This window comes from Aquarana catesbeiana, linkage group LG09 (genome assembly GCF_042186555.1).
Source record: "Aquarana catesbeiana isolate 2022-GZ linkage group LG09, ASM4218655v1, whole genome shotgun sequence".
Taxonomy (NCBI): Eukaryota; Metazoa; Chordata; class Amphibia; order Anura; family Ranidae; genus Aquarana; species Aquarana catesbeiana.
In genome coordinates, this window is record NC_133332.1 from 230,568,580 (window position 1) to 230,589,666 (window position 21,087).

Below are 21,087 nucleotides of genomic sequence, written 5' to 3' on the forward strand. Positions count from 1 at the left end.
GTCCTCTCTAAAATGGGTCTCTTGTATGAATGCTATGTCAGTGTGAGAGGCCTTCAAATCGTGTAGCAACATTTTCCGTTTCTCAGGGGTATTTAGTCCCTTGGCGTTGAGTGAAAACACCTTAAGGCTATCCATTCCCAAAAAAAAAAAAAAAAAAAAGGTGAAAGAAAAATGGAGTGAGGGACGAAAACACAATCCGTTCCTCACACCACTTAACTTAAAACAACTAAATCAAAAACATCATTATTTTACCACCACCAGTTTAAGCATCGATATTTAATAATAATAATAATAATATCAAAATAATATTAACCAGAGACGCCTGTGTGCCTCCCCCGGCCCGACACCCCCCAAGAATAAGAGGGGGCCTGTCCGACTGGAGGAGGGGAGCAGACGTCCCCGGACTCCTCCCATCCCCCCCACCTTCATGTACATAAAATACCCCTGCCCCGGGGATCCCCCCATGCCCCAGGTGCATACATCTCCCAGTGAATTTAGGTTAAATTGGAAGTGGGTTGGAGACTTCTCTCCTAGGGCTGACATTGGCTGTGTCCTTAATCCATGGCTACCACCCGGGATCTACTCGTCCAGGAGCACCTAATCATGAGGAACATTCTGGGTTGTTACATTGACCACTTCCTACAAGATCTAGTAATACAACTTCCATCTTTTATAAAAGATTCCGGACATATGCTCGACATTCTCTCATCATTTTCATGGCAATCGCAGTTCAAGTGGCTCTCACTGGATGTCTCATCTCTCTATACTTCCATAGAACACAAACATGGCTTTGAAGCAGCCAAATACTTTCTTTCCAAGAGTGACATACACCCCCTGCAGATCAAATTCCTCCTCGACTCCATCGAATTTTGCCTCACCCACAACTACTTCTCTTTTGTGGGTGAGTTCTTTCGACAAATCAGGGGAACCGCCATGGGAGCAAAATTTGCTCCCAGTTACGCAAACCTTTTCATGGGTATGTGGGAAGACTTTTTCATCTGGGCCAATAACCCTTTCAAAGATCAACTTGCCCTTTCTACCAGATACATTGATGATATCCTAATCATTTGGAACGGATCATACACGGATCTAAACAAATTTCTGGAACACTGCAACTCCAATCCTTTTGGCATCTCCTTTACTCACGTGGTCGACAAAACATCACTCGTCTTTCTAGATCTAGACCTGCATATTGACGAAGAAGGCATGATTCTGTCTAAAACCCATTTCAAACCTAGTGCAGGGAACTCGTACCTTCATGCGAAAAGCCATCATCATCCCAAGTGGATCCGCAACATCCCCTACGGACAATTCTGCAGGCTGAAGAAAACCTGCACAAAAAGAAGCGACTATGAAAAACAAGGGTCCATTCTAAAAAAGAAATTTTTCAAGAAGGGCTATGAAGAATCTCTCATTGAACAAGCCTTTTTCAAATATTGGACACAGTACGATGAACACCCCTCAGTCACTATGGCAATGGAGGCCAACAAAACAAGGGAAAACAAGCAGACTATCGACAGAAATGTCTCTAATTCCATCAGATTCAGCACACAATACAATACCAAAGCTTTTGACATACAGAGAGTCATCCAGAAGAATTGGAACATTCTTAAGCAGGACCCCATCCTCAATCTAGTTCTACCATCCAAACCAGAAGTTGTATTTCGAAAATCAAAAGACCTTAGAAGTTTAATAGCTCCAAGTAGAGTACGAAAACCTCTAAACCAAACAAAGACCCCCACTGGCCACTGGACATCCACCTTTGACCAGAAGGGAAATTACAAGTGTGGAACAAAAAATTGTGGAGCTTGTGCCTTTATAGCACACCGTAAAAAAGAAGTCAAGGGGTACAACGGCCGGAACCACAAAATCAGTCAGTTCATCAATTGTGGCACTTCCTACTTAATCTATGGTCTAATCTGTCCATGTGGCTTACTGTATGTTGGGCGCACAACACGCCCACTTAGAACAAGATTCGGCGAGCACAAATGCAGCATCATCAACAGTAACACCCACCATCAGTCCATGAAAAATAAGAAAAGTCACAGCTACTCAGTACCCAGACATTTCAGAGAACGCCATGATGGCAACCCAACAGGCCTTAAGGTGTTTGGCATTGAAGCCATTAAAAAAGACAATGACAATAGGAGGAGATTTCGCAGACTTTGTAGACAAGAATCATTCTGGATTTTCACCCTAGGGTCTATGGTTCCTGACGGAATGAATGAGGATTTAGAAATCCACGGGGTTATCTGAATGCAGGATCTGCACCATTATACACTTCCATCCATCCCGCTCACTGTAGTCCTCCCCTGTCCCACTGTTCCCCCCCCCCTTTCTGGTCTTCATCCACCCAGCAGCACCTGTACACATCATTCATGTTCTTTGTGCTCTTATCTCCTTCCATACCACTACACATCACATCCTTCATACAGTGTCCCTTGCAGCCCAATAACATCATCATTTTTACACATACATTTGTCGTACATACATTCCATATCTATATATATATATACATATATATATATATATACATACATATATATATATACACATATATATATATATATATATATATATATATATATATATATATATATATATATATATATATATATATATATATATTATATATTTTATATTCTTTACATTTTCCCTTTTTTTTTTCCTTCTAAATTATAGTTTCTACCTACAATCAATTTTAAATCAATCCTCCAACAATTTACTCTACTAGTACTACATACTGTATCAAAATCCTCTAAAATTTGTGTGCAGACACAAGCTGCATGCATCTATGTGTGTTTGCACTTTGGGGTGTAGACTTGTTTATATGCAAATCACTTGAACGCCATGTGTGCCTGTATTTTCGTGCACACACTCCCCCTCTCCCCCTCTACTCTTTTATGGACAGGGACACCATTCCCCCACCCACTCCCACTTTTGCCTTTGCCTGTATTTTTACACCTTCAGGGGGCCCTTGCATGGGAGCCGCCTGTGTGCCGTCTATCACGACACACAGCATCTCGGCTCATACACCAAATGGACCCTCTTTCTCCACTGCGAGCTGACAAGTGACAGGTGATATGATCGCCTCTTGGAGCGCACGGCCACGCCCATTCACTCGGCGTGCGTTCCACTGGCAGGCCACACCCACAGGGGTGGGTCATGATGGCCACAAACCACTCCCAGCCCGCCCCCAGACCCGCCCCCCTCCGACATTTAAAACCTTCCAGCATATCCTCAGCATGCGTACCTGTGTCACAGACGGAGCGACCACTCCACAGGCATCCGGGGCTCTGGCACCACCAAGGATTCTTCCTACACCTTCCTACCCCACGGATCACACGACACCCTGCCCCCAGGGATGTGTGCAGGCTGCAGCACTCCCCCATTCATCTCGGGAGACAGGTCGGTTACTTTGACTCTGCACCTGTCCATGTTTGTTCACTAGTGTCCTGAGGGACCCTCCTCTCCCTGCAGGCATATCCAACAGTCCTGTACCACCGTTAATGGAATACATACTTACTTTGCCACTATATCATGTAAGTAGGTGCGATTCCACAGCAGCATATTTGTCTATCATAATTGTCTATCATTTAACACCACTGCACCCCTGTACTTGCATAGCTTATATGCACATTTCATATTTCGATCTGTTTACATTCAACACTCCCTGCCATCATGCTGCACAAACTGTGTATTCCCACCCTACCGATATGATACCTTCAGTATTAGGCACATGTCACGTGCACTTAGGTGGGCTTCATCTATCTATCTATGCATATATATTTTTTGTCTATGTGGACGTATTTTTACTGTTGTATGGTCACATCTGTGCCCCTTGATGTGCATTCTGTGCTCATTTGTTCACATCCATAAATTGTCAATACACAGCTTCCTTTGTGCTGGCTAAGATGTCCACACATGCATGCGCATGTTTTTTGTACGTTAACACAACTTGACATATCAAATGGTGAGAGATTCTCTGTGTATCCAACATCACTCACAGGCTTCCTACATGATTATTTACCCATTTAATTTTACTTTTATGCCTAATTCTATATATTTATATGCATTTGTCTATATAAAAATCTTTTATGTCTTTTTTTATATTTTTATATATATTTTTTATGCTCCACTATAAACACACACACACATACATACATACATACATATATATATATATATATATATATATATATATATATATATATATATATATATATATATATATATATATATATATATATATATATATATATATATATATATTCATGTCTTCTTTTGCTTTAACGTTCACCACCAATCAATCATTAATTTGTTTCTATATTGATATGGTACCTCCCACTAATTGTAATGATTTGACTGTTACCAAAGTGAATTCATCATACGTCTCTAGTCTGTAGTGTACAGCGCACACCTACCATGTGCTCCTTACTATCATCTTTTTTGATCTGTATTCCACCTAGACCGTTGGGACGTGGATTGCTATGGAGCTCAGGATAAGTAACTTTACATCACAGGACACATCTTCCAACTAGCCACTCCTCCCCATGTACACGTGTCGGCCTACTGGCTCACACAGACTGCGTTCCTGTTCTTTTAGGCTCTGATGAAGAGGTCACCCTCAAAACGCGTCAGACTTTTTTAAACATCTGCCTCTACATGGGCATATCCCTATTTTAACCTTTCAGTGTATATTTTGTCACCTGTTTTTATGAAACTAGTATTTGTATTATTCATATGGTGATATTTATTTGTTTTTGTATTCTATTATACATGATTAAACCAAAATATGTTTTTGATGTAAGCGGTTGATCACGCGCCCTCCTTCCACCTCCTTCCACATAGCTGGTAGATAGCCTGACACTCAATGGTAAGTAACGTCACACCACGGCTTCTCAGAGAGAAGACATTCAGGAAACAGCACATGTATTTCTCTATCGCCATCACCCCTTAGAGAACTTAAAAAGAATCACACAAGGAGCGATAGCGATTTTTGTCACATGGTTTGTACTCAGCACTGACACATCGCTGTCTGGGTTATAGGAGAAGGTGGCTGTAACATGACTCATGGACCTATACGGAAATGAGTACAGATCGCCTTACTGGATGGAGCAACCCTGTGTGTTTCTGGCTCTTCACTGAGAAGCCATGGTGTGACGTTACTTACCATTGAGTGTCAGGCTACCTACAAGCTATCCGAAGCTTGCCGTCTGGTAAGCGTTTAGCACATACGGTGGTGGATTTTCTCACAAGTTGCTGTCTGTGTGATCGATTAACCTCACTTTCATTTGGTCTGAACAATTTTTGGATGATTCCATTCACGGATTCTTTATCATTTCCATATTTTTCACTGTTGGGACTAATTTTTACCACCCTTTTATGTTTTTGTTTTTTGGCACTCATATTGTTCATTCTTTGGGTCCATCATGGATCCTCGGTTTGTATTTATTCATATAATTTTCATATATTGCATTCACTTTTTGCAGCGCTGCTCACGTTTTTATATTATTATCCTAGGAACAGTAGTCTGCATGGAGATGCAGAGGGAGTAACAGTTTGCATAGAGATACAGAGAGCAACAGTCTGCAGGGAGCTGCAGGAGAAGATTTGTACTTAGTCAAACATGCACATTCAATCTTCAGGCTCTAACTTTGTTCAAAGTATATGAAATTCTTTAAATATGATGGTAATGATTAATTCCATGGGCATCCCATATCCCTATCGAAGTTGTACCCCCCAATAAAGCAACAAAAACAAAGCTTGCAAAGACTGTTTATTGTCTCTGGAAAGGATGCATGAAGCCTGGCAGTGGGGTGATTGGGCGGATTGTTTGTCAGTAGTGCTAAAACCATGGCTAGATAGATAGATAGATAGATAGATAGATAGATAGATAGATAGATAGATAGATAGATAGATAGATAGATAGATAGATAGATAGATAGATAGATAGATAGGTAGATGTAGGGGAACCTACTTTCATAGTAGGTGACATTTTTCTGAGCTTACAGTTTCAGGTAAAATTTAGGCAGGCTTGTACTATTATATAAGGCCTGGTCATTTATTTTGGGAACTGGGAGTGTTAGTATAGTGCAGGGTGTGGCCACCTGTGCTTGGACCCAGAGATGCCTCTTCTTACTTCCAATGAAATGATTTTTGGAAGAGAGGTTGGACTTGGGATCTGAGTGACAGGCAGCTTGTAGGTGAGTTCTGGCCAATCATTAATTTGTTTGGAAGGAGGCGGGACTCTCATAAAAGCTTGCCAATCATTAATTTGTTTGGAAGGAGGCGGGACTCTCATAAAAGCTTGGGTCACATGACAGGTGAGGGTCTTTTTACAGTAGGAGAGAGCCTTCAGGGAGAGGTTCCCCTGCGGGGGGCCGAGCGGAGCCTTCCCCCACTATGGGGAAGGAGGGGGGACCGGGACACACGGAGGAGTTGATGACACCGGGCAGTATGTAGTCGCGGGTGTCGCTGAATGCCCCTACGTGGAAGGGACCGTGCCAGATTGGAGAGAAAGTACAGAGAAACACTTATGGAAGAAGTAGCAACTAAGTGGACTACATCTGGGCAGTCAATTGTTTGTGAGTGGAACAAGGGGGATCAAGTGAGTGAAAGCCCAGGGGAAGGGTACTACCAAAGGCTGAGGGATGTTGGTACACAAGTCAGCGAAACAGGTGGTGATGGCCTGTGACTTTGGGTTCAACAATGCACCGGGATTCCAATCAGTTGGGCGGGAAGAATTATTCAGAGTAATCTCTTTTTTAGCTCAACTTGGAAGTACCATGCAGACGGGAAGTAGTGGTAAAAAGGTAGCGGTAAAGCTCCAAGTATAAATAGAGATACAGACTGTCCTAAGAAATTCTGCAGGTGAAGTAGTTATTCAGAGTGACTCTTTACCATATATTCTCTAGTAAATCTACTTCCGTCTTCCCCACAAAGAAATCATTGAGAGTGATTTCTTATAGTCTGCATTGTGCTAAGTCTTTGCACGAAACAGGCAAAGAAAGAAATTATGAAGCAGTATAAGAGCATCTCAGAAAAACCCTTCTCCTAGCCCAGTTCACGTTGTATCAATAAAAGCAAGAGAAAACTACAATATGGACTGTTTTCTATTTCTATGGGCTGCGATGGGCTAGGTGGTAAATATAATTTATGGATATAACACACAAATTTCCGCTCCTACGGGGGTAGTGCGCTATATATATATATATATATATATATATATATATATATATATATATATATATATATAGAACTTTTTCCACCTTTAATGTGATCTATAAACTGTATAACTCAATTGAAAAACAAACTGAAATCTTTTAGGGGGAGTAAAAATAAAAATATGTGGTTGCATAAGTGTGCACACCTTCTTATAACTGGGGAGGTAGCTGTGTTCAAAATTAGGCAATCACATTCACACTCATGTTAAATAGGAGTCAGTACACACCTGTCATCATTTAAAGTGCCTCTGATTAACCCCCAAAAAAGTTCAGCTGTTCTAGTAGGTCTTTCCTGAGATTTACTTAGTCACATCCTACAGCAAAAGCTATGATCCACAGAGAGCTTCCAAAGCATCAGAGGGATCTCATTGTTAAAAAGTATCAGTCAGGAGAAGGGTACAAAAGAATTTCCAAGGCATTAGATATACCATGGAACACAGTGAAGACCGTCATCATCAAGTGGAGAAACTATGGCACAACAATGACATTACCAAAAACTGGACGTCCCTCCAAAATTGATGAAAAGACAAGAAGAAAACTGGTCAGGGAGGCAGCCAAGAGGCCTACAGCAACATTAAATGAGCTGCAGGAATATCTGGCAAGTACTGGCTGTGTGGTATATGTGACAACAATCTCCCATATTCTTCATATGTCTGGGCTATGGGGTAGAGTGGCAAGACGGAATCCTAAATTTTGCAAAAACACATCTGAAGTCTCCCAAAAGGGGAAAAGTGGGAAAATGTGTTATGGTCTGATGAAACCAAGGTTGAACCTTTTGGCCATGATTCCAAAAGATATGTTAGGCGCAAAAACAACACTGCACATCACCAAAAGAACACCATACTCATCGTAAAGCATGGTGGTGGCAGCATCATACTTTGGGGCTGTTTTCTTTATCTGGAACAGGGGCCTTAGTCATGGTTAGGGATGAGCTTCGAGTTCGAGTCGAACCCATGTATATATATATATATATATATATATATATATATATATATATATATATATATATATATATATATATATATATATATATATATATATATTATTCAGTTTAGCTAGATCCGTTCCTGTTATTCTCTTCCTACTGACAGGCAGGCAGGTGTTTTAACAGTATTTACAGCTACCTGAAGAAAATTTCTGGTGTTCTTCTGATCATATTAGTCCTATTAGCTACAGTATTTACAGTTAGTGTAGTGCGTCCTCTGCACAGTGTGCACCTAAAACGACCTGAAGAAAATTGGTGGTGTTCTTCTGATACTATTAGTACCGCAGGCAGCTGCAGTATTTACAGTTAGCGTAGTGCGTCCTCTGCACAGTGTGCACCTAAAGCTACCTGAAGAAAATTGATGTTGTTCTTCTGATCCTATTAGTACCACAGGCAGCTGCAGTATTTACAAGTTAGCGTAGTGTGTCCTCTGCACAGGGTGCACCTAAAGCTACCTGAAGAAAATTGGTGGTGTTCTTCTGATCCTGTTAGTACCGCAGGCAGCTGCAGTATTTACAGTTAGTGTAGTGCTTCCTCTGCACAGTGTGCACCTAAAGCTACCTGAAGAAAATTGGTGGTGTTCTTTTGATCCTATTAGTACTGCAGGCAGCTGCAGTATTTACAGTTAGTGTAGTGCGTCCTCTGCACAGTGTGCACCTAGAGCTACCTGAAGAAAATTGGTGGTGTTCTTCTGATCCTATTAGTACCGCAGGCAGCTGCAGTATTTACAAGTTAGTGTAGTGTGTCCTCTGCACAGGGTGCACCTAAAGCTACCTGAAGAAAATTGGTGGTGTTCTTCTGATCCTGTTAGTACCGCAGGCAGCTGCAGTATTTACAAGTTAGTGTAGTGCGTCCTCTGCGCAGTGTGCACCTAAAGCTACCTGAAGAAAATTGGTGGTGTTCTTCTGATCCTATTAGTACCGCAGGCAGCTGCAGTATTTACAGTTAGTGTAGTGCGTCCACTGCACAGTGTGCACCTAAAGCTACCTGAAGAAAATTGGTGGTGTTCTTCTGATCCTATTAGTACCGCAGGCAGCTGCAGTATTTACAGTTAGTGTAGTGTGCCCTCTGCACAGTGTGCACCTAAAGCTACCTGAAGTAAATTGGTGGTGTTCTTCTGATCCTATTAGTACCACAGGCAGGCAGCTGCAGTATTTACAGTTAGTGTACTGCGTCCTCTGCACAGTGTGCACCTAAAGCTACCTGAAGACAATTGCTGTTGTTCTGATCCTATTAATATCACAAGCAGGCAGCTACAGTATTTACAGTTAGTGTACTGTGTCCTCTGCACAGTGTGCACCTAAAGCTACCTGAAGAAAATTGGTGGTGTTCTTCTGATCCTAATAGTACTATGCGTCCTCTGCACAGTGTGCACCTAAAGCTACCTGAAGACAATTGCTTTTGTTCTGATCCTATTAATACCACAGGCAGGCAGCTATGGTATTTACAGTTAGTGTACTGTGTCCTCTGAACAGTGTGCACATAAAGCTACCTGAAGAAAATTGGTGGTGTTCTTCTGACCTATTAGTACCACAGGCAGGCAGCTGCAGTATTTACAGATAGTGTACTGCGTCCTCTGCACAGTGTGCACCTAAAGCTACTTGAAGACATTGCTGGTGTTCTCATACTAATAATACCACAGGCAGGCAGTTGATTCTGCTAGCTGCAGTATCAATATATATATATATATATATATATATATATATATATACATATATATATATATATACATCCCAGTTTTGTGCAGCTACATCTCACTGCAGGCCATTAGTATGTTTGGAAGGCCAACAAGGAGAGGCAGACAGTCACAAGCCAATAAAAGAGGGCAAGCAGATTCTGTGTCTAGAGGCAACAGTGCTGGTCGTGGAGACGGTGCATCCTCATCAGCACGTGACCGTGGGACGCGCTTGTCTTTTTTTTCGGCAGCTGGCCGTGTTGAGCCGCAACATGCGGAAGACCTGGTAGAGTGGATGTCCAAGTCGTCCTCATCCTCCTCATCCTCTCTCACCCAGGCTCAGGGTACTTTGTCTGGCAAAGCAGCTGCCAACGCGGCCTCTTCCCTCGGCTCAATGGCATCAGTCACTCCTTCCCTAGCCCCACCATGTCCTCCTGAGGAGTCCCCCGAACTGTTTGACCACAGTGTTGGGTACATGCTCCAGGAGGATGCGCAGCAATTTGAAGGCTCCGATGATGGTACCCAGCTAGAGGAAGGCAGTAATGTGAGCCCAGAGAGAGGGGGTGCCCAAGAAGGAGAACAATCTGGCAGTCATGTTCCCCCAGCTGCAGCATACTGCCAGCTTTGCTCCAGTGATGAGGAGGGAGGGGATGATGAGCTCACTGACTCCACATGGGTGCCTGATAGGAGAGAGGAGGAGAAGGAGGAGGAGGCACATCTCCAATGAGGCAGGATGCCCTCCAGGGGCCAGCTTAAGGGCAGCATACCGACTGCATCACACCGCAGAGCTCCGCATGTGCAGGACGCTCTGTCTCTGCGCGTTATTCCAAAAGTTCTTTGGTGTGGGCCTTTTTTTGAGATGAGTGCATCAGATCCCACCGCTGCTATTTGCAACATATGTCTCAGGCGTATCTCGCGTGACCAAAACATCATCCGCTTGGGCACCACATGCTTGACCAGAGATATGTCGACCCACCATGAACTTCATTGGCAAGCGTACCTAAAAGACCCACACCAAAGAACAAAGCGGACCTCTCCTTGCTTCTCATCAACTGGGATCTCCAACCCCACTATACCTTCAGTCCTCTCTGAAACCTGCACTGAGAGGAATGAAGGTGTAGAATTAGGTGTGTCACAGCCAAGTACTTAGGGCAATCTGCTATCGGTACACTGACGTCAGATTGTACCAGGCAAATTTCCCTGCCCCAGCTGCTGCACCGCCGAAAGAAGTTCGCTCCCAGCCATCCACATGCCCAGGGGTTGAATGCTAGCTTGACTAAATTTCTAGCACTTCAACTGCTGCCCTTTCAGTTGGTAGACTCTGCCCCCTTCCGTGAGTTTGTGGAATGTGCTGTTCCTCAGTGGCAGGTTCCGAAACGCCACTTTTTCTCATGGAAGACGATTCCGGCTCTCTACCAGCATGTGGAAGGCAATGTCTTGGCCTCGCTGGACAGGGCGGTCAGCGGTAAGGTGCATATTACCGCTGACTCATGGTCCAGCAGGCATGGACAGGGATGTTACGTATCTTTCACCGTGCACTGGGTGACTTTTCTGGCAGCTGGGAAGGATGCAGGACAAGGTGGAGTAGTGTTGGAGGTTGTTCCTCCACCACACCTCCAAAATTCTACTAGTGGTGATTCTGCCACACCTCTCTCCTCCACCCCCTCCTCTTCTTCTTCCTCCATGGCCTTTTCCTGTGCTGATTTGTCCTCGGGGCCAGCGGTGCTTTGTAGGCATTCAAGGGGCTACGCAAGCACGCAGGCAAAAAGATGCCATGCGGTGCTTGAGCTGGTGTGCTTGGGGGACAAGAGCCACACTGGGGCAGAGATTCTGTCAGCTCTGCAGGGGCAGGTTCAGAGGTGGTTAACGCCACGCCAGAGGGACAACTGACCCATGTGCCCTGTTTGGCTCACGTCCTTAACTTGGTGGTGCAGCGGTTCTTGGGCAGGTACCTGGGCTTACAGGATGTCCTGAGGCAGGCCAGGAAAGTCTATGTGCATTTCCGCAGGTCATATTATGCCAGTGCTCAGCTGGCTGAACTCCAAAAGGAATTTAACCTGCCCAAGAACCGCCTAATCTGTGACATGCCCACCAGGTGGAACTCAACATTGGCCATGCTGCAGCGGCTGCACACGTAGCAGAGGGTCATCAATGAGTACCTATGCGACTATGGCACCAGGACAGGGTCAGGTGACCTTGGCTTTTTTTCCCCACGGAAGTGGGCTATGATCAGGGATGCATGCACTGTCCTGTCACTATTTGAGGAGGCCACGAGGATGGTGAGCAGTGACAGTGCATGCATCAGTGACACTGTCCCTCTTGTCCACCTGTTGGAGCACACGCTGCGTGGAATAATGGACAGGGCACTTGAGGCAGAACGGAGGGAGGAAGAGGAGGACTTCCTTACCTCTCAAGGCCCCCTTTATCCAGACAGTGTTCCTGCGTGCCCGCTGATCACACAGGAAGAGGAGGAGGAGGAGGAGGAGGATTGTCTCAGCATGGAGGTAGAGCCTGGCACTCAGCATCAGCAACAGTCTTCAAGGGATCATTTACAGTCCAAAGAAACCCATCTACTTGTACATAGCTGTAAGGAGGTGGCTGGGGATCATGTCGTCCTTAGTGACCCAGAGGACTCTGGACCGAATGCCTCAGCAAACCTACGCTGCATGGCCTCCCTGATCCTGCAAAGCCTGTGGAAGAATCCTCGTATTCTTGGCATCAAGGGGAGGGATGATTACTGGCTGGCAACCCTCCTTGATCCACATTACAAAGGTAAGGTTGCGGACCTTATCTTGCCGTCGCAGAGGGAGCAGAGGATGAAACATCTTCGGGAGGCCTTGCAGAAAGGTTTGTGCAACGCGTTTCCAGAGCCTGAGAGGTTACAATTTCCTGATCCTCCTGGACAACGTGTTGCTGAGGCTTCGGTCAGTCACAGAAGAAGCGGTGGAGAAGGTGGCCGTCTGAGCGATACGTTCAGACAATTTTTTAGTCCGCAGCTCCAAGGTCTGATCGATTCCAGCAACCATCGCCAGCGTCTGATTCACATGGCGCAGGATTACCTAGGGGCAAGATCAGACTTGGACACCTTTCCCACCGAAAATCCACTGGGTTACTGGGTCTTGAGGATGGATCACGGGCCAGAGCTTGCACAGTATGCAATGGAGCTACTGGCCTGTCCTGCATCCAGCATTCTTTTGGAACGCACAGTGCTGCTGGAGGCTTTGTAACCGATCACAGGGTGCGCCTGTCCACTGAATCAGTCGATCGGCTGACCTTCATAAAAATGAACCAGCTACCAAGCACCTAGTGCTGATGTAACCGATTTATTTTTTTTTAAATGTGAGATCCCTTCAAGACTGCCTATGCTGATGCTGAGTGACTATCCTGTTATGCTGAGTCAAAATCCTCTTCCTCCTCAATTTTCATGCTGATAGCTTGTAAGAACATTTTGGTTCTGGGCACCGCAACCAGTGGCCAAGGCCTAATTTTTCTGCCCCTGTTTAACAGGGGCGTGTAATTACAATTTTTGATGCAATACTTTGCAGCAGGGCTCATTCCTGCACTCCAACTATCGTATCTGTGAGGGGTTGCAGTGTTGTGGCACCAGCACCAGTGCCCAAGGCCCAATTTTCAGCCCCTGTTTAACAGGGGCATGTAATTACAATTTTTGATGCAATACTTTGCAGCAGGGCTCATTCCTGCACTCCAACTATAGCATCTGTGAGGGGTTGCAGTGTTGTGGCACCAGTTCACTGTTCAACAGGGACATGTAATTATAATTCTTAATCTAATATTTCACAGCAGGGCCCATTCCTGCGCCCACCAAGAGTAACTGTGAGGGCTTACGGTGTTGTGGCAACACCACCACCACCAAAGGCCCAATTTTTCTGCCCCTGTTCAACAGGTGCATGTAATTCCAATTCTTGATATAATATTTCACAGCAGGGCCCGTTCCAGCACCCACCAAGAGTAACTGTGAGGACTTACAGTGTTGTGGCACCAGCAGCAGCACCACCACCACCAAAGGCCCAATTTATCTACCACTGTTTAACAATGGCATGTAATTACAATTCTTGATCTAATATTTCACAGCACGGCCCATTCCTGCGCCCACCAAGAGTAACTGTGAGGGCTTACAGTGTTGTGGCAACACCAACACCAAAGGCCCCAATTTCTGCAGAGTATATAGGGCAGGCCCCTACTTTCAAACATCCAACTTACAAACGACTCCTACTTGCAAACGGAAGGAGACAACAGGAAGTGAGATGAAATCTACCCCTAGGAAGGGAAATTCTCTCCTGTAAGAATTAATATGGGAAAAACATGTCTCCTCTTCACTGATGCTTTATCACCAATCCTTGTTTCACTAAAAACCCCACATTTTCAAAAAACATTTGTCATTGGGACAGAAAGTGAGGTGAAATCTTCTGAAGAGGTGCACAGACAGCAAAACAAATGTTACAGGGGTGATAACCCTTCCCTATGTTTTCCAAATGCTTAAAAATTGATTTTTTTTGGCTGGAGCTACACTTTAAAAATGTACCAGTTCAAAATTATAAACAGATTCTACTTAACAACAAACCTACAGTCCCTGTCTTGTTTGCACCGCCTGTATACTGCTGTTTAGAGTATATAGGGCCTGGGGGCCCCATGCCTTTTCTTTTTTTAATTTGGGTGCGGGGTTCCCCTTAATATCCATACAGGACCCAAAGGGCCTGGTAATGGACTGGGGGGTGGGGGGTACCCATGTCGTTTGTCTCACTGATTTTCATCCATATTGCCGGGACCTGACATTACATTAAAGTCGCAAGCAGTTTTAAATGACTTTTATTCCTTTAAAAACGTCATTTTGTGCAGGGACTGTACTAAGCACGGGAAACACGCGCCACTTTACAGGCATACTATAGACACCCCCCAGGTACCATAGTTAAAGGAATATTTCACTTTTTTTCACTTTAAGCATCATAAAATTACAGCTCCCGAAAAAAAAACGGACGTTTTTAAAACTTTTTTTTGCATTGATACATGTCCTCTAGGGCAGGACCCGGGTCCCCAAACCCTTTTTGGGACAATAACTTGCATATTAGCCTTTACAATTAGCACTTTTTAATTCTAACGTTCGAGTCCCATAGACTTTAATGGGTTTCTAAAGTTTTCGCGAACTTTCGGTCTGTTCGCAGGTTCTGGTGCGAACCGAACTGGGGGGTGTTCGGCTCATCCCTAGTCAAGGTAGAGGGAATTATGAACAGTTCCAAATACTAGTCAATATTGGCACAAAACCTTCAGGCTTCTGCTAGAAAGCTGAACATGAAGAAGAACTTCATCTTTCAGCATGACAACGACCCAAAGCATACATCCAAATCAACAACGGAATGGCTTCACCAGAAGAAGGATAAAGTTTTGGAATGGCCCAGCCAAAGCCCAGACCTGAATCCGATTGACAATCTGTGGGGTGATCTGAAGAGGGCTGTGCACAGGAGATGCCCCCGCAATCTGACAGATTTGGAGTGTTTTTGCAAAGAAGAGTGGTCAAATATTGCCAAGTTGAGATGTGCCATGCTGATAGACTCATACCCAAAAAGACTGAGTGCTGTAATAAAATCAAAGGGTGCTCCAACAAAGTATTAGTTTAAGGGTGTGCACACTTATGCAACCATATTATTTTAGTTTTTTATTTGTACTTCCTTCCACCTAAAAGATTTCAGTTTGCTGTTCAACTGAGTTGTAAAGTTTATAGGTCACACTAAAGGTGGAAAAAGTTCTGAAATAATTTATCTTTGTCTCATTGTTTTACATCACAGAAACCTGATATTATAACAGGGGTGTGTAGACTTTTTATATCCACTGTATATACTGTGTGTGTGTGTATGTATATATGTAATTTTTTTCTCTATTTTCAAACATTCTTTATTTTACAAATAAACACATTTAATTAGGCTACATTTGTGACTCTGGTGTCATAGATTTGTAGTGTATGTGTGAGGTAGTGCTAGACCTTGTCAGTGGTGAGTACGCCTGCAGCAGCTTGCCTCAATGAGAGTCCCTTCATGTGAAAATTGTGGAGGTAGACAAGAAGCTCTGTGCATAAAAACACTTTTCTCTTACCACTGAAGATGAAATAGACAACCCAAAAAACCGATATTATATTGACACAGACTGCGGTCTCTAGGACTAACATGTCTACAACTACCAAAGCCTTGAGGGGGGGGCATTCCCTATTCATGTGCAGTGCTACTCGGCTATCTATAATCTCTTTAGTGGTCTCCAGAGAATTATGGGTGTCCCAAAGTGAGAGCACAGCAGAAGCTGTTGACTGCCTTCTTCTTGTTTAATATCAGTAGGGAGCATCCCCAGGCAAGCAGGGTATGGGACACAGGGGGAGGAATCACTTCTCTGCGTCATCTAGCTGGATGTACCATCCAAAGCAGTTAAAATCAGCCTGCTAAAATGTGAAAAGATCCACCTGCTACATGTAATATTTCATATTTACCCGATTTCAATTCCGAAAGTGGAGTTCCACCCATTTAAAAGTCAGCAGCTACAAAAAGTTGCTGCTGACTTTTAATAATCAGACACTCACCTATCCCATGGTCCAGCGATGCGGGCATACGAAGCCCCGCTCCTCTCCCCCTCCTCTCTGCGGCGCCGGCATTCTTACTGTGGGCGCCCGGCTGCTGCTTAACAGCTGGGTGCGCACTACACATGCTCGAGCTGTGCTGCGCTGTGAATTGCTGGGCAATCTTCTGGGACCTGTGACATGTCCCAGAAGATTGCAGGGAGGGAGGGGGGAGAGGTGATCTTTCTTCCGGTGCTGCGGCGCCAGGGAAGGAAGTGGGAGCTGGGTGCCTGTAAAAACAGGGTACCCGCTCCCCCCCCCCCAAAAAAAAATGACATGCCAAATGTGGCATGTCAGGGGGTCACCAGCACTTAAAGCGGAAGCACCATTTTTGGGTGGAACGCTTTAAAGAATGATCTCTTTTTTTAACTGTATTCTTTTTCCTAACCACACATAGAAGCAAGTCTTGTGACTGATTTCCAACGATAAGTATGAGAAGGAGAGAGAGATGAAGATGAAAAGGAAAGAAGAAATAAAAGAAAAAAAAATTAGAGAAATAAAGGAAAAAAGACAGACTAAAAAATCTGGTTCACATGGTGCTGTATAATCAACAAAACAGACTCACGGTGGTTTAAAGGTCTGTGGCTTGTCATACAACATTCTGTAAAAAAAAAAAAAAAATATTATTATTATACAGGATTTATGTAGTGCCAACAGTTTACGCAGCGCTTTACAACTTGAAGGTAGACAGTAGAAATACAATACACTTTAACACAATAGGAATCAGAGGGCCCTGCTCGATAGAGCTTACAATCTAAGAGATATAATAGTTTAAAAGTTCATGTTGTGTTCAAATGTTAAAGCTGTGTTTAAATAAAACATGAATAAGGTCTCATGCACATGGACGGTCTGAGCCTTAAAATATGCTCTAGCATAAAATTCCAGTTTTTGTCCCCATCCAGTCAGCTGCTGGTGATGTGTACAGCTGGCTACAGAAGTGATTGGCTGTATGTGATCATACTCAGGTATACGCTGATACTATTTTGCATTAGTGTAAACAAAAGTGTATGCACATATGACATATTCCATGAACGCAGCTTTTCCACTGTACGCACTACCTGTAGGTCTCCTGGAAGCGATAAACACCAGGATTTTATGCTAAAGCATATTTTCTTGATAATTTTGTTTATTGAGTGTTTGATAATTAACAAACATAGGTACAATTTATGGTAGCAGTAGTAACGATCACATACAAGTAAACACTATTGAACTTAAGTTCCAATATTATTTTAAAATACTTAAATTAACTTAACTGATGTAGGTGAAGATCTAACATCTCACAAAAAAATATGTTTTATATTGAAAATGAAAGATTAAAACCCAGATAGAACATGTAAATATAATATGATCACTAGAGATGAAGAGAAAGAGAAAGGTCTTGATCATTAACTCGCATATATCACTTAAATGATTAAAAAATGGATTTGTGTAAAATCAATAGGCTTGTGCTTATTCATTGGAACTAGGGATGAGCCGAACACCCCCCGGTTTGGTTCGCATCCAGAACATGCGAACGGACCGAAAGCTTGCGCAAACATTCGAACACTGTTAAAGTCTATGGGACTCGAACATGAGAAATAAAAAGTGCGAATTTTAAAGGCTAATATGCAAGTTATTGTCCTAAAAAGGGTTTGGGGACCTGGGTCCTGCCCCAGGGGACATGTATCAATGCAAAAGAAAGTTTTAAAAATGGCCTTTTTTCCAGGAGCAGTGATTTTAATGATGCTTAAAGTGAAAAAATAAAAGTGAAATATTCCTTTAAATATTGTACCTGGGGGGTGTCTATAGTATGCCTGTAAAGTGGCGCATATTTCCCGTGTTTAGAACAGTCCCTGCACAAAATGACATTTCTAAAGGAATAAAAGTCATTTAAAACTGCTTGCGGCTGTAATGTAATGTCGGGTTCCGGCAATATGGATGAAAATTATTGAGAAAATGGCATGGGTAACCCCCCAGCCCATTACCAGGCCCTTTGGGTCTTGTATGGATATTAAGAGGAACCCTGCACCCAAATTTAAAAAAGAAAAGGCGTGGGGCCCCCAGGCCCTATATACTCTGAATAGCAGTATACAGGCGGTCCACTGGTTACAAACAAGATAGGGACTGTAGGTTTGTTGTTAAGTTGAATCTGTTTGTAATTTGGAACATGTACATTTTTTAAGTGTAGCTCCAGCCAATAAATCTATTTTTAAGCTTTTTGGATAACATAGGGAAGGGTTATCATCACCCCTGTAACATTTGTTTTGCTGTCTGTGCCCCTGTTCAGAAGATTTCACCTCACTTCCTGTCCCAATGACAATTGGATTTTGAAAATTTGGGGGTTTTAGGGAATCAAGGATTGGTGATAAAGCATCAGTGGAGACACCTTTTTCCCATATTAACTCTTACAGGAGAGAATTTCCCTTCCTAGGGGTAGATTTCCTCTCACTTCCTGTTGTCTCCCTCCGTTTGTAAGTAGGAGTCATTTGTAAGTCGCATGTTTGAAAGTAGGGGACCGCCTGTATATACTATACGGCCTTCCCTATATACTCTGCAGAAATTTGGGCCTTAGGTGTTGTTGGTACCAGAACACTGTAAGCCCTCACAGTTACTCTTGGTGGGCGCTGGAACGGGCCCTGCTGTGAAATATTATATCAAGAATTGTAATTACATGCCCCTGTTGAACAGGGTCAGAAAAATTGGGCCTTTGGTGGTGGTGTGGTGGTAACACAACACTGTAAAACCTCAGAGATACTCTTGAGTAGGGATGAGCTTCGAGTTCAAGTCGAACTCATGTTCGACTCGAACATCGGCTGTTCACCAGTTCACTGAACATTGAACAATTTGGGGTGTTCGCAGCAAATTCGAACACCCTTTAATAGTCTATGGGAGAAATCAAAAGTGGTAATTTTAAAGGCTTATATGCATGGTATTGTCATAAAAAGTGTTTGGGGACCTGGGTCCTGGCCCATGGGACATGTATCAATGCAAAAAGAAGTTTTAAAAACTGCAGTTTTTTCGGGAGCAGTGATTGTAAAAATGCTTAAAGTGAAACAATAAAAGTGTAATATTCCTTTAAATTTCGTACCTGGTGGGTGTCTATAGTATGCCTGTAAAGGGGTGCATGTTTCCCGTGTTTAGAACAGTCTGACAGCAAAATGACATTTCAAAGGAAAAAAAGTAATTTAAAACTACTTGCGGCTATTAATGAATTGTTGGTCCGACAATACACATAAAAGTTCATTGATAAAAACGGCATAAGATTTCCCCACAGGGGAACCCCGAACGAAAATTTTTTAAAAAATGGCGTGGGGTCCCCCTAAATTCCATACCAGGCTCATCAGGTCTGGTATGGATATTAAGGGGAACCCCGCGTGGGGTCCCCCAAAAATCCATACCAGACCCTTATCTGAGCACGCAACCTGGCAGGCCACAGGAAAAGAGGGGGGGACGAGAGAGCGCCCCCCCTCCTGAACCGTACCAGGCCACATGTCCTCAACATTGGGAGGGTGCTTTGAGGTAGCCCCCCAAAACACCTTGTCCCCATGTTGATGAGGACAAGGGCCTCATCCCCACAACCCTTGGCCGGTGGTTGTGGGGGTCTGCGGGCAGGGGGCTTTTCGGAATCTGGAAGCCCCCTTTAACAAGGGGACCCCCAGATCCCGCCCCCCCCCCTGTGTGAAATGTTAATGGGGTACAAAAGTACCCCTACCATTTCTCAAAAACAGTGTCAAAAATGTTAAAAATAACAAGAGACAGTTTTGACAATTCCTTTATTTAAAGTCTTCTTCTTTCCATCTTCTTCGGGTCTTCTTGCTTCCTTCTTCCTTCAGTTTCTTCCTCCATCTTCTTCCTCCTCTGCTTCTTCCTCCGATCCTCTGCTTCTTGCTCCGGTGTTCTCGTCCGGCATCTTCCTCTGCGGCGTCTTCTTCCACGCTTCGTTCTTGGACCGCTCCGCATCCATGGGAGGCTCCCGCTGTGTGACGCTTCTCTTCTTCTGACACTTCTTATATAACGGAGGGCGGGGCCACCCGGTGACCTCCCTATGGCTTTCCCCGTGACGTCAGAGGGGGCGGGGTCACCTGGTTACGTAACGGGACAGGCACACTCTGTGATCGGTTACAAAGCCCCCAGCAGCACTGAATGTGCGTTCAGATAGAACGCTGGATGCAGGACAGGCCAGTAACTCAATTGCATACTGTGAAAGCTCTGGCCAGTGATCCATCCTCAAGACCCAGTAACCCAGTGGATTTCCGGTTGGAAAGGTCTCCATGTCTGATCTTGCTCCAAGGTATTCCTGCACCATGTAAATCAGACGCTGGCGATGGTTGCTGGAACCGATCAGACCTTGGGGCTGCGGACTAAAAAATTGTCTGAATGCATCGGTCAGACGCTCACCTTCTCCACCGCTCCTTCTGTGACTGACCGAAGCCTCAGCAACACGTTGTCCAGGAGGACCAGGAAATTGTAACCTCCCAGGCTCTGGAAACACATCGCACAAACCTTTCTGCAAGGCCTCCCAAAGATGTTTCATCCTCTGCTCCCTCTGCGAAGGCTGGATAAGTTCCGCAACCTTACCCTTGTAATGTGGATCAAGAAGGTTTGC

General features: G+C 44.1%; 1 protein-coding gene across 1 annotated transcript in view; it reads right to left on the minus strand.

Annotated features, from left to right (window-relative positions):
* LOC141108365 (histo-blood group ABO system transferase-like) overlaps positions 1–21,087 on the minus strand; it is a 150,440-nt gene that overhangs the window by 59,535 nt on the left and 69,818 nt on the right. Inside the window, exon 3 of the mRNA XM_073599924.1 lies at positions 17,068–17,103. Within this exon, the coding sequence (XP_073456025.1) occupies positions 17,068–17,102 (35 nt within the window). The 5' untranslated portion in view covers position 17,103. The remainder of the gene's footprint in view (positions 1–17,067; positions 17,104–21,087) is intronic.